A 14,009-nucleotide genomic window follows, 5' to 3' on the forward strand; every position below is an offset into this window, starting at 1 on the left:
AAAAATTTATGCGACCAGAATAAACCAACCTCAAGGAGCATGTGTGTGCTGCCCAGATATTCCCAGTGGGCATGTCAACTGTCTGCTGGGTTCATTAGGCACCCACAGACTCACTGCAACTCTGACATCTTTTACAGCTACAATTGTTCAGTGTCTTGGAAAATCAAGCCCTGATGTCCAAGTATGGATCTAGGCCCCTTACTTGATGCAGTCAGGTTTGAACTATTGATGTGATTTGAAAGGATGCTGTCACCCAGAGCATTGTACACTTCTGAAAGGATATGTGTTTAACTTCTAGATACAGTTTAATCTATTTTTCTACCCCTAGAATTTTAAAAATGTCCATTTGCTTCTTTTAGTGCGACCTGTAGATTCCTCTTCATCTAGCCCTGCGATTTCTATTCATGAAATGGGGCATTCTGGAGCAACCAAACCAGAAAGAAGTGGTATTACTAAACTGAAGAGTGAGATGAAGCAGGTGAGGGTTTTCTGCCAATGCTCATCAGAAAATGCAGCTGTTCTGGAACTGTGGTTTTATTCTTGGTAATTGACAGAAGTTTCCAAAGATCCTTTGTTTTAAAGATGATCACTAAATAGGCAATAAGGGGATGTTTCCTCCAAAAAATGTGCTTCCTTTTTTGTTCTTGTTTCACGTGCTAGATATAGGAGAACTTGAACAAACTCTCATGCATTCATGGCATCAACTTTAAAACAGCTCTTTTATCATCTTTAGCTAAGGAAAAGTCAGATGTACAAAGTGAAGCTTTCATGCAAACAGTGTTCATTCTTGTACTCTGCCCAAGTTGCTAAAGTGGTCCACGTGCCTTTTGGAAAAGATACCCTTGGAAAAGAAATGGTTTGTTTTCTTCCTGTTTTGTTTCTTTATGAATGGAGGGTGATTATTGCTAGAATATATGTATATATTTAGGTTCAATAGTTTAATTTACACAGCAGCTGAGTATATGGAGAGATATTACAGAAAACACAACCAGAATATTCTGAATGAATGTAACTGATGGTTTTGTAATGAGTGTTTCTGATTTCTCTGTTTTGTGTTTCTATTAGTAGTTTTCTTTTGCTCTAGATAAATAGGAAGGTAGTGGTCTAATAAAATACATTTAAAAGAATGGTTCTATATTTTTCAGCCTGGGTTGTTCAGCCTGGAGAAGAGAAGGCTCTGGGGAGACCTTATTGCAGCCTTTCAATATATAAAGATGAAGAGATGCTTTTTACCAGGGCCTGTAGTGACAGGACAAGGGGCAATGGTTTTAAACTGAAAGCCAGTAAGTTTAGATATAAGGAAGAAATTCTTTATTGTGAGGGTGGTGAGACGCTGGAACAGGTTGTCCAGAGAAGTTGTGGCTGCCCCCTCCCTGGAAGTGTTCAAGACCAGGTTGGACGGGGCTTTGAGCAACCTGGTCTAGTGGAAGGTGCCCATGGCATGGACTACATGATCTTTAAAGGTCCCTTCCAACACAAAGGGCCCTATATTTGTAACCTGTTTTTTAAATCTTAATGAGTAAGCCTGTTTCCTCTAATCTGAGACCATTTCTCTAAGTTTCTAAGGAAGTATTGGTGTTTTCCTTTGATTGTATGAAACAGAGTTGCTCAATAAGCCTTCGGAAACGAGTGGCATTTCTGCATGGTCTTGACATGGAGTGTTTGATGGTGACAGTAAAGATCAGTTAATGATTCTTCATAGGACACGATCAGGCAGGGAAGCAAAGGCACCTGTGAAATGAACAGTGTCTGTCTCATGAGACCCGTGTTTGAGCCGTGTTTGAGCCGTGCCGCTTCCTGAGCATCGTCGTGGCCGAGCCTCATGGTATGGCTGTGGCTGTGAAGGTGCTGCTAGCTGCTGTCCATAGGCCCTGAAGTGACTTTGGGGGTTCAGTCTGAGCAGGGCTCGCAGTCGTATGGCAGGTGTCTGACTTCAGGGCCTTTTCAGGAAGGAAGAGGGTCTAGTCACCAGGTGGCAGCATTATTTTGTTTTAAATATAGAGGTGAGCCTGAGCTGAAACACTTGGACCTTTGTCGAGGTTGGAAATGTAGTTCCTGAGTTGCTTTTGCATTAGATGGAAGCTTGGTATTTCGCACAGAGGAGGAGTTGGCTGGTTTTATTTTTGTTCCACCCACCTTGCCATTCATACTGCTTCCTGCCACATCTCACTGCATTCTCTGAATAATTCACTAGATACTAATTTAATGTCATTTTGCCAGGGATGGGGGGAAATCGGCTTTGTGTTACAAGGAATACTTCAAGTACTTGTAATAACATCTCTTTGCACCAGAGCTCAGGTGTTGAGCAACTGCAGCTCTGTCCTTTGCTGCTGTTGTTTCTTGAGTCCGAACATCAAGCCTTTGCCTGGGTTGGAACCGTTGACACTTAATTAGGAGGACTGGCTTGGAGTGGACAGTTACAGAAAAGCACTGGGAGTCTGAGATGCTGCATCCACATTTCAGCAAAAGTTTTGCTTTGCAGCTGTTTGTTCAGCGCTGCCCAGCAGCAAGATGACCTTCTCGTGCAAAGAGAAGCTGCTGGGCGAATGAGGAATGGAAGTGGGGAGCCTGGGGTTTTTTCCCAGCCCTGAGTCACAGGAAAGCTTTTGCATGGATCTTAAACGGTGAGGGTTTGTGTTGGCCATGCTTGGAGCTCAGTGGATGGCGTGGGCAGCTCGTGACTGCCAAATAGGCTCCTGGCCTGGCGGGGTCTGCCTCATGGTGACCCTGGGAATTGGCAGCAGCTGCCCTGAGGTCAGCTGAAGTGCAGCGCTGCAAGAGGCCAGGGGCTGTTGCAGTTTTCCCCCAGTACCTGAGCTTATTCCATATTTCTTGTCTTTGCAAGGATGGGTTACTTAACCTTGTTTATGTTCTGTTCTGTCATGGCTGGCTGTCTGATGTGTTGGTGTCTGTTTTTGTTTTGTAGCTCTTTCATGAGGGCCACTCCATGTCCAGCAGCATGTTTGCTTCCATGGTAAAACACCGTCTGCAGCTCTGCACCTGCTCTTCACTCTGTGTGTGTGTGCAAGGGTCTTAGCTCTAGACACCTCCTGTGACTTCCTCTGCGTAAAAACTTGTTTTCAAACCCTACCTCTTTGTCTTGTTCATCTTCGTTGGGAATCAATTCTCATTAGTAACCTTTTCATAGAAGTTGAGTGTCACATTTAGATCCACTTAGTTCTTGTGAAGCTTAAACAGTTGTAGCAGATAAAGCACTATGGCAGATTTAGGTACTTGATGGTGGATTATGTTACAGGTGTCATCAGTATTTAAAAGTTATGTAGCGTTGATAAATGCTGGCAGTCCCTGGACAGTAATGAACCCAGAATAGCTTCAGGTTGCTGAGACAGGGGGTTTATGGGCACGGGTATCTCCTCAGGCAGTTGTCATCTTTCAAGGCAGAGAACTGTGGTTCTTCTTAAGTTCTCACTGTTAAGAAGGAAGATAATCGTTTAAATATTTTTCCAACAGAAACCTCAACAATTAAAGTAAGTCTGAGGCTCCAAATCTGTCGTGAAGAGATGGAAAGTTTGCAGCTCCTTGTGCACTTTGAACTGGCGGTTGTGATTCATGGTTCTCATGCAGACCTGCTGCCCATGGTGCACCTACCAGGTGTCCTAAAGACCCAACTGCAGAGCACCACTAGCCCTGTGGCCTGGCCTGACAACTGCCAGGTTGCTGTTGCCTCTCTCTTCCCCACGTACCAGTGCAGAAAAGCAGGCTTCAGCTGTGTGTTTGATTCAAGTGCACAGAATTGTTCAGTGAGATCTTTGCTTCTCTGAACCACCTGAATAACCAGATTAATTATTGGGTGCAGATGGATTTCTTTGCTTTGGCACCGACCCTCTTGCTGACCTCTGGATCCCCTAGATCTGCTCAGCGGGGTTGAGGAAGTTCTGTCTGTCTTGGTCAGTGTGCAGTGGAAAGGAATAGCATGCATCAGAACATCAGGGGAACACCACCTGTGCCTCACTGACACCAGCAGGAGTGGAAATAAACTGTTTTCCTTTGCCAGCCTTTTTGCAGAGCTTGGCTGTGTAGAATCAGTGAGCCTACCCTTTGCAAACATACATTTTTTGGTCTTATTTTCCTTCTTCCCTGGTACTTTGCTCAGGTAGTTTCTTACCTGGAGATGATGGGATTTGAGATGGGGCTGTTGGTGTAGTCCTTTCTGGGCTGAAAGTAAGAACTGTGCAAAAAGGAACAGAAGAGCACGGGGTCTCTGGGAGTGCAGAGAGTGGGCAGTCTGCATGTGTGGAAATGGGAACAAGTATTTGGTGGTAGTGCCACAAATTTGAGCATGATTTGCTGTCTAATTTAGTCTTCAAGTCTGGTAGGGTAAAATAATAGAGCAGTAGTGACAATAAAGGAAACAAGACTGATACTTACAGAGAGGCAGGTGTGATGATTACATGACCACATGAAGTCAATTTTTAATCTACTTACTTTAATGGAGGTTTTTCATGGAGGACCTCCGTAGCTGGACTTAGGGACCCTTTGGTTCTCTTACAACACTGAGCCTGAAGTCCAAGTCAGACCTACCTGCAAATCCCACCATCTTGCACACCAGTGACACTGCCCTGCCAGCCAGCTCATGCTTGTTAAAATAGTCATGCCTTGTGTTGAACCAAGCAGTGAAATTTACTTGGTTGTGCCTTGTTGAACTGCTTGCCAGTTTTGTTGAGAAATGATTGAAGTACTGCAGAAGTGAAGCTTGTTGTGAAGGGGACAGAAAGCGATCAGTCCTACTCTGTCATCTTGTATGACATAGCCTGTATTTTTTCCCTGGTTCTGAGGTGACAGAATGATGTATTCACCAGGTGTAGCACTTGGGGTGGTAGAAAGCAACTAACCAAGGCTTTAATGTTTCTTACAGAGGAGTAGTACTCCATCATCTCCCACTAGTACTTCTCCTACTGGCTCCAGTGGAGACTCGAGCTGGGGTGACCGGAAAGGGCAGTGGCTGCGCAGAAGGAGGCTTGATGGTGCTATTAACAGAGTTCCTGTGGGCTTTTATGAGAAAGTGTGGAAAATCCTTCAGAAGGTAAGTTGACAGCTGTGGAAGGCAGGCAGCAAGCCAGCTGTATGGTAATTTGGAGAGGCGGTGGTCCAGAGGTGGCCTGTTGCCAGGAGCTGAAGTTGGTCTTCAGCTGGAAGACTGGTGGAAACTACAGTCATTAATAGGAGTGTGTCTCTTGAATGTAAAAGGCTTCATTAACGCAAGTTCACGTGTTTGGTTTTGAAAGTGTATTTTCCTCTGAAACCAGTGGTGCTGAATTTCAGTGGAATGATTCTGTTCCACCACTGTCTGTTTTGCATTGCCCGTGGCCTAATGGAAGTTGTTGTGGTCAGTGCTGCTGAGGGGCACTGCAATGCTGTGCAGTTCCTGTGCGCCAGCTCTGAAAGGCTGCGAGGAATGAAGTAGGAAACTGCACTGACTCTTCCAAAATGTCTTGCTGGCCCTTCTGAGCTGTATGGCATTCCTAACATTTTTTTGTTTGTTTTTAAGTGAAAAGTAAGTCCTTGCCAGCACCTTGGAGATCAGGGGTATGGAAATGTGTTGAAGCAGCTCTGCAGGAAGGAGGAGAGGGGAATTATTGAATTTTTACTCATTTCAAGGTGATTATGCACCTGTTCTTCTGCTTTGCTGGATGGAAGCCAGCATTTGACACCCTGCAGCACTGAGCTGCTCATGCCTACACAGTTGGGAAAAATGTGCATCACCGGCTTAGGTTGATTTTGGTTGTCCTTCTCAAATCACTTACGCTGAAGCTGTTAGTCTTGATGTCAGCCAAGACAAGTCATATATGACATTGTGGCTATTTATTAATGGGATCTTTCAGTAGAGTGAGCATCGCTCCTGTCCTGGCCTAACATAACAGCTGGGAGTATGTGAATGGTTTCTCTGGCTATTAAAATCAATTGTGCTTATTTAGATTGTCTTCAGTATTTCATTCTTAAACTCTCTTCGGACTGTCCATAAAATCTTTCTCTTCTTGGTGCGTTTCTGTACCTCAGGTACCCAGATGTGTCATTCTTTAGCCTGCCTTCTCACCTTTTAGGTTTTGTCACTCTTTTCTTGTATACCATTTGGTATTCCTACCACCTCTCCCCCACTGCTGGTGGCCCATGTCCAAGCATCACAACACGTTGACATCTTTGAGTTGTGGTGCCCTGGATCTAAATGTTGTTTTAGCAAAAAAGAAAAATAAAGCTTCTTACTTTTGTGGTTGTGCTTTTGCATTATCTTTTATTTCTACATCCTTTCCCACAGAATGTTCTCATTGATTTGTTTTCCTCCTTTGTGTGCCTCTTGCTGTAGTGGCTCTCTAAGTACTTTCTTCCCTTTCAGTAGCTGGACTGGAACACAGCTCGCTCACTGCGTGTCATGTCAGGCTACTCCTAATGTTTGCCAGGTTACATAATAACTTCTTCAGCCAAGGTGAAATAATATTTTTAACAGATTTTGTTGGTTTTGTTTGGGGTTTTTTGTTTGTTTTTTTAATTGAAAGTTGTTACATATTGGCTTAGAACAAAAAATCCTCAGATTTACTTGCAAGACTGTAATTTCATTGTCAAAATGTTGTTTCAGTGCCATGGTCTGTCCATTGATGGGTATGTCCTTCCTTCTTCAACCACCAGAGAGGTACGGTAAAATGCCAACAATTTCCTAGCCTGAACGTTTCCTAGACTGAATGTTTGGTTTGACAATGTAAGACGCAGTGGGGCTGCTGTTGCAGATCCTTGGTTTTAAGAAGGCTGGTAGATCGGGGTCTTTCCCCAGCACCTCTGCCAGCTTCCCTGGGGCTGTGCAGATGAGTTCCTGCCCAGCAGGCCTGGGAGCGGGTTTGTGGAAGGTTTTCTCCCCTGCCCGCTCGCCTTCACTGACCCCGCGTGCCCGCAGAGCGGTGCTTGAAAGAGGGCGGCTGGTGGCAGCCCTTCGGGCAGGGGGAGGAGAAAGCGCAGCCTTGTTGGAATGAAGCAGACACGTCATTTGCCACTTATTTTTTTTTAATATGCTGCAACAGCAGCCAGTGTGTTTTGGCATCACAGTCTCAAAAGTAAATACCAATTAAGGAGGATTGTTTCTAACCAAAGCTTTGACTCTTTAAATCCATAACCTTTGCTTACGTTTCTTTTCCTTAGTTGGATTGCCACTTTGTCTTTAGGTGCTCTGGCAAGTTTTGAGTTCACATCTGTAAAACAAACTCTTGTGAACAGTAATCTGTCAGCACAAGAGAGGTGCTTGTGTGCCTGAGACTGTTTTGCTGTCTGGTTCCCTCAGATTTGTCTCTGGCTTCCTTATCTTGTGAGGGATGTTGGTAACATCTGAAGAGAGGAGCTGGAATTCTCTGCCAAATTTAAGCATTTTTTTGCAGAATGGAGACCTGTATTTATTCCTGTTGTGTAGATAAATAGGCTTATATTTTTAGCCTATCAGACCTAGACAGTATTGAATTTTTCTGTTTAAAGGAATCAAACGAAATAAGCACACACCTCCTAAGGCAGCAGCCTTTCACATAACATCCATAGAGCTATGCCACTGCAAATTAGGCCGCTCTACACATAATATAGCTATAGCTCTGTGTGGAAAAGCATTCACTCTAAGCAGGTGGTTATTTTTAAAACTCCAGTGGTCATTTTGGCTTTGCAACTAACCTGCAATGCCAGAAAGATATTTACAAGACAGAAGTGTTTGAGACCAGAGCCTGAGGAGCAAAGAGTTAATATGCCAGCTAACATTCAGCAGTTCCTGTGTGTAACTAAACTGTGTGTGTGATGGGTTGCGGGGCTGGAGCACTCTTCTGGAAGTTGCATAAGTGCTTGCAGGATCAGGGCCTAGCAACAGAAAAAGTTTCTGTAAGTGCTGAAGCCACACAAACATTTTGTTCGCTTGTCAGTCTACCCCTGTGTGCAGAGAGGAGCATATGTTTTAAAGTGCTTGCAGGATGTGGCGAACTAGTCTTTTGGATTTGTCAGTTTTTCTTCCCATTTCCACTCAAACTTGCCAGATGACCCCGTGCGAAATCAAGTTTGCTGTGCATGTGGAGTCGGTGCTGAACCACGTACCCCAGCCTGAGTACAGGCAGCTCTTGGTGGAAGCTATTCTCGTTCTCACGTTCCTCTCTGACATTGAGGTGAACAGCATCGGGGGCATCATCCACGTGGATCGAATTGTGCACGTGGCCAATGACCTGTTTCTGCAGGAGCTGGTGAGTTCAAAGGGCAGAGGTGGGAAACCTCCTCATTTGAAAATTGTCCTCTGCTCCTTTTGTAATATGTGTGACGAGCTTGATTTTATCATTATTCTTTCCCCTACAAAGACAGACCAAATCACTTAAGTATCTTCTGGAAATATATTTGGAAGATTTCAAAGGGAATAAAATTACAGTGGCTAACAAGCTCTGAAGTAAGTGGGTAGATTGAAGTGAAGTTTTGCTCTACCAAGGCATTAGAAGTACCAATATTTGAGTAATCCCACCTGCCCCCCCAGAGGACAAAAATGTTCCTCATTTACTTACACTGAGCCAACTAAGTCATGTGGGTCCTATAATAATCCTGATTAAGGTTTTCATGAGGGAAGGAAGAGTTGCTTTCAGTATTCAGCAGAAATGTAAAATCATAACGTGGCGGGTTTTTTCCAGTAAATAAGCATGCATGCCTAACTTTCCCTACTTCTTTGCTTGTGTCTTTTCAGAAATCATTTGGAGCTACTGGTAGCATCTTGGAGAAAGACGTAGCCACAGGAATTTGCCACTTTTTTTATGACAGTGCTCCGAGTGGGGCCTATGGCACCATGACATACCTAACAAAAGCCATCATTATTTATTTACATGATTTCCTGCCTAGCACAGGCTGTGCGATGCAATAAGCGATGCCTCGTGCCGGAGGGAAGTCTCAGAAGCTCTTTCTCCCCATTTCCCTGTCATAAACCTCTTGTTTAGTTGCTGCATGTGTGTGTGCCGTGCACTACCTCAGCATTTGACACTGGTTGTCACGCTATGTGCATGCCTACCTGCGGGGGACAGGCAGGTGGAATTTGGCTGGCTTGCCTGGGTTTAAGAGAGTGTGTTAGAAATAACAAACGATGAGGCTTATTCTGCCCAAAGTGCATAAATGTAATTCATATTAAATTAGTGAGAATTACACAGTTCTGCCAAGGGGAAAACAGATTACTCTGTGGAGATCAAAAGGCGTAAAACGAAGGAGCTGTATCTCAGGCATAAAGTCTTCCAAATAAGGGAAGTGATGGAACTCATTAATTTTTGTCCTGCTGTGTGTAAATGTACATCATTGTGAATCACTAAGGCACAGTGTGAAGCATCCAGGGAAATGTAAATTAGAGGAACAGGAATAACTTGGAAGTAACCAGGTGATATTTCTAATGCACATTTCTCCTGATTCTCATCTCATTTGCACCTAGTCAGTGCAGGGCTAATGCCAGTAGAGACAAATGTCTTACAATATCCACTAATTTGGGAGGAGATCCTCTCTCAGGAAGCTGCATCTGTCTTTAATTTGAACAAAATAGCTTCCTTCCCTGCATCCCCAAGGCTTCGGAGGCAAAATCTCCAGACTCCAGCTTCTCCAAGGTGACAGACAGTTTTATGCCTGTAATCCTTTTGTCTGAGTGGAGCAAGACAAACCTCTTCCACTCGAGCACCCTTTCCAAGTCTCCCGATCCTTTCCCTTGCAAATAGTCTCAGAGTTAAGAAGGGCATAATTGCCACCTTCCAGTGCAGCGTGAGTTTATGGAAGGCTTTGATGTTTCTCTTTTTTTCCTTTTCCCTTTTTTTTTTTTTTTTTTTTTTGGAGTCACACTTGTCACATGTAGTTAGGGATGGGGTGCCTGGAAGTCTCCCTTCCACTCCCAGGTTAGTGCCTCTGCCTTGAATCTGTCCACTGGAAACCAGTTTCTGCAGCTGCTCCGCGCTGCTGCAATAGCTGTGTCCTACAGGGAAATGGCTCCATGGCCATGGAAACTGAAAACAGAGGTGGGCTGCCTCTGGAGGGGAAACCCTGCTTTACCCCAGGCATCGGCTGCCGTTTTCCTTGTGTTTTGCCACCAGCCAGCACACATCTGGCTGACAGCTTAAGAAAGTGGCTGTAGCTTTAGCCTCTCCCACAGCCACGGGCTCCCTTGGCAGTGTGGAGGTGTGTGGCACTGCTGCCATGCCAGCAGAGAGGATCAGAGAGATTCTGTCTTGCCAGGTAGAGGGGAAAAGAGCAGATAAGGCCTGTAAAAGTAAGTATTTTCTGCGCTAATAAGCCTGATAAGGATATGTCTGTGAGAACCCCCTCCACTCTTTCAAAGCATAAGATGCTGTTTTTACAGGATTTGAAAACTTTTTTTTTTTGTAACAGTAGTATGTGGTGCTTTATGAGAACGAGGGTTTTGGTTCCAGTTTTATACAATACCTGAAATACCTTGATGAAAGGAGGAAAGTAAACCCCTGTCTTGCTGGCCAGTTCCCAGCACCCATGATTGCGGGAAGGCTGAGCTCCCCAGGGCCACGCCAGCCCGCCCGCTGTCCCTCCAGAGTTGCTGCTGCTGTAACAACATCTGGATGCTGGTGCAAGAGACCGAAGGTGTGGGAGGCCTTAGGAGGAGATTTCCTGGTTTTGCAGAGACCGGGAGAGCTTGGTGGCCAAGGGCCTAGGAGCCCTTGGACTGGATGCTCTGAGAGAGGCACCTACTGTGTTGACCCCCGTGAAAACTGCGAGCCCGTTGAGGGGCTCGTATAACGGTACGGTTCAGGTACAATTTGGCACTTGGGTGTGGATGGCATTTTATTGGCGTGGTGCTTGTTTTGTAGGGTTTTGCCTTCACTATGGATTTTTTGGGGTTTTTTTTCATATGTATTGTGAGAGATCACTTAGCTTGTTTCCCAGTAAACGAAAGTAAAATCCTTTGTCTAGTTTAAGCTGACAGATGTGACAGTGCAGAGCGTGAGCATGCAAGAGCCTGTATGATGGTTTCTTTTACTATTGGATATCATACAAAAAGTCAGTAGTAGCGTTATTTTTGCTTTTCTTATTGAATCCTAGATTGTGAGAGATAGGAGACGATTTTCCCTCAGACTCTTTATTTACCTGCAGTGTGATCTTGTTTTCAGAAACAAGAAGGGTGATGTAGTTGGTTTTACATGCAGCTGTGTTGAAGTTTAAAGCAATAGAGCCTATGGCCAAACATACCTGGACACCCCTGAACACTTTTTTTTTTTTTGATGAGAGTATCACTGGTATCTTTAATTTGAAATTCGTAGTATGACCAAGGTTTTGGTATTTTTATGATTGTCGTGATCAATTACCACACAGAGTGCCGGCACTTGGAAAGTGTTTATGTGCTAATCTGAAGAGTTTGGGTAGCTGGTGGTGAAGGGTGGGATTCCAAAACACACAGCTGGTGGAAGGGAAACTCGTGTTACCTCCAGGTCGGGCACAGCAGCAACTTGCTGCTGCGTTACTACTTGGACCGAAGAACCATTCCAACTGGAAAGTCACATTTCAGTGCAGACCTAATTAAGCAACTAAGGTTTTATGTAGCCCCCTGCTTTGCTGGGGATCCACCTGTGTGCATGTGTTAAGCTGCTGCAAAGCAGAGCTGGCATTGGCGGTGGTGGGGGTGCACCCCCAGCTAAAATACATGACGACTTTGCAGTTTGTGTGGGCTGAGCTAATTGGCAGAGGCTGCAGTTGGCTGTCGGGCTTCCCAGGAGAGCCTGCAGAGGATGACATGGCCAACGTCAAGTCCTGGAAATTCATTTATGGAAGGAAGGCAAAGGCAAACAGACGCATCCTGTGCCTCAGAAACGAGGGCATTAATAAATTAAAATAGACCCGAGACCCCGTCATTCCAGTCTGACGGGCACCGCTGCCCTCAGTGGTTTTTGGCTGTGGGGCCAGAGGCACCTGCACAGCTTGGGGGGGTTGGGGGGCAGCAGGCAGAACCGGGGCTGGGGGCCAGCACTGGCCAGAACAGTTCCAGAGCGGGCGCCCTCCCTGCTCACTGCCTCACAGCTGTTTCCTTCTCCCCGCTGCTGTGTGACCACAAGTTTGTCAAACTGGGCAGATCAGAAGGAGCGTTAGTCTCCCTCAGCTGCTGTTCCTACGAGTGAATGTGAAAACCCAACGGTTGGGGTACAAAGCTTGTCTGGCTTCTGTCCTGCTCGGTGTGGTCTCCTTCCTCAGGGAGAAAGCCCGGCGTGTTCCTGGGAGGCGGAGGCGAGCTGGGCGGTCCCTGGCAGTCCTAAAAAGGGTCGGTCACTTTGCATGGTGGGTAGCGAAACCCCCGGGCTGCACCCCTGTGGGCACGGGGTGCTGTGGGCTGGGTCACCCCCCCGGCAGCTGCCCGGGGCTTCTGTGAAGTGAGAGCCTGGGCCAGTGCAGGCCCAGCACTGGGCACTGCTGGTGTGGTCCGGGGGTGGGAGCAGAGTTGCCCAGAAAGCGGGAGAGAGAGAGAGGTGGTGGCATCTGTACCTGTGGACAGGAGTTTGGGCACTCAGCTGCAGGCTGGTTCAGGCCCTGCTCAGAGGAGCTGTAATATAAAGTAGCTGCTGCATAAAATTCTGGGACAAAAAAAAAAAGGGTTGGGAGTGGGGGTTATGGACGAAGAGCTTCAGCTCGAACAGCTTGGATTTCAGTACAAGTAGCTGGGCTCTCTCCCACCCCCAGTTTTAGTCTGGAGTGCCATTAGATGTTTCACAGTTACTCCCCCTGCCACCCCGCTTCGTCTGGTAGGGGTAGGGGGGCTCTTGTGTGCTGCCAGCAGCTGGCAGGGCCGGCTTCCGCCTGTTTTGGCTGGATGACTCAGCTCCTCTCACACGTCAGTGCTGTGTCCCCAGGAACCTCTTCCCACTGCCACCCAGTGAGGTGCTGCCTCATGCCCGTACCCCTACGTCCCCCCTCATGAAGCGGCCCCTCGAGGTGAGCCTCCCTCAACCGCGTGTTGGGGTTGCTTGGAGCGCATGGTGTTGGAGGGGGACAGCTCAGCTGTCCGCCATGTTCCTGAGCTCCCCCCTTCTGTTGCACACCCACCCTGGCTTTGCCTCTTCTCCAGGGGTGGGAGGGATGGCGGCACAGGAGGACTTGGGTGCTGCGCTGTCCCGCTCCAGCTTGTCGCTTCGTGCCCACAGCAAGGAAACCAGCGGCAGGAAGCAAGAGCCCCCCACGTGCTGTGGTGGTTGTCTGTCTTGGGTGGAGCCTTTTTGTCACCCCACTGGAATAAGGTGGGACCGATCCTCATGGGGCACAGATCACAGTAAATGCATGCTAAAAATATACATTCAATATTACCAATGCTATTAAAATGTTACTGTAAATTTCATTTGCACTTTTAAAAGATTTTTCTTTCCCCCTCCCCTAAGCAATAGAAATAAGCGTGTGCATGTTTGTTCATTGATCTGTCAAGTTACAAAATACTTCTGAAGAAATATTTTGTATTCTAGAAAAAAAGATTTAAGAAAAACAGCAGTGCCTTGAGCTTGGGCTGCTGTTACATTCTGTGATGATAAACTGGGAAGGATGCTTTTGTTTTGTACTTTGAACACCGTAATTAAATAAAACCTAGCTACTTTACTTAGCTGATCTCTCGCTATTAAAATTTAAAGATGGGCTAGGCTGGACCTTCATGCACATTGTGTTTACTGAGGCTAAATCAGGTAATGCTGTGTTCAGAAAGCTCCTGCCCTGGCTGCACGTCGCTCCGTAGCCGGGCGTTGCTTGCAGAGTGCGATACACAAGAGAATCGGGCCCAGCTCTCCCTGTTCTCCCCACAGGAACAGGCCGGCTGGGACGTGCAGGGATGAGAACATGGGGCTGCAGTTGGGGGAGGCCGCGGGCACTGCACTTTTGCATCTTGCTGTGTTCCAAACACTCCATTTCGGAATTTCTCAGTTTACTTTACTTGGTAAAGAATTTATGCTTAACTATATGCAGGAATATTTAGGTTTGGTAGTATCAACATTTCTGTACTTTTGTGTTCTTACTCATCTCTGTTTTAAAGAAAT

General features: G+C 46.2%; 1 protein-coding gene across 5 annotated transcripts in view; it reads left to right on the forward strand.

Annotated features, from left to right (window-relative positions):
* Positions 1–13,582, forward strand: part of PHKA2 (phosphorylase kinase regulatory subunit alpha 2) — a 49,016-nt gene extending 35,434 nt beyond the window's left edge. For 3 of the 5 annotated variants that reach the window (XM_074858689.1, XM_074858690.1, XM_074858691.1), the window contains 5 exons: positions 360–478; positions 4,877–5,044; positions 6,593–6,646; positions 8,013–8,213; positions 8,699–13,582. In XM_074858689.1, the coding sequence (XP_074714790.1) occupies positions 360–478; positions 4,877–5,044; positions 6,593–6,646; positions 8,013–8,213; positions 8,699–8,872 (716 nt within the window). In that variant the 3' untranslated portion in view covers positions 8,873–13,582. Of the gene's footprint in view, positions 1–359; positions 479–2,926; positions 2,975–4,876; positions 5,045–5,509; positions 5,620–6,592; positions 6,647–8,012; positions 8,214–8,698 lie in introns of those variants that run through there. The other 2 variants (XM_074858692.1, XR_012627538.1) reach the window with 2 other exon arrangements.
* Positions 13,583–14,009: the final 427 nt, after the last annotated feature.

This window comes from Strix uralensis, chromosome 2, assembly GCF_047716275.1.
Source record: "Strix uralensis isolate ZFMK-TIS-50842 chromosome 2, bStrUra1, whole genome shotgun sequence".
In the NCBI taxonomy this organism is placed as follows: Eukaryota; Metazoa; Chordata; class Aves; order Strigiformes; family Strigidae; genus Strix; species Strix uralensis.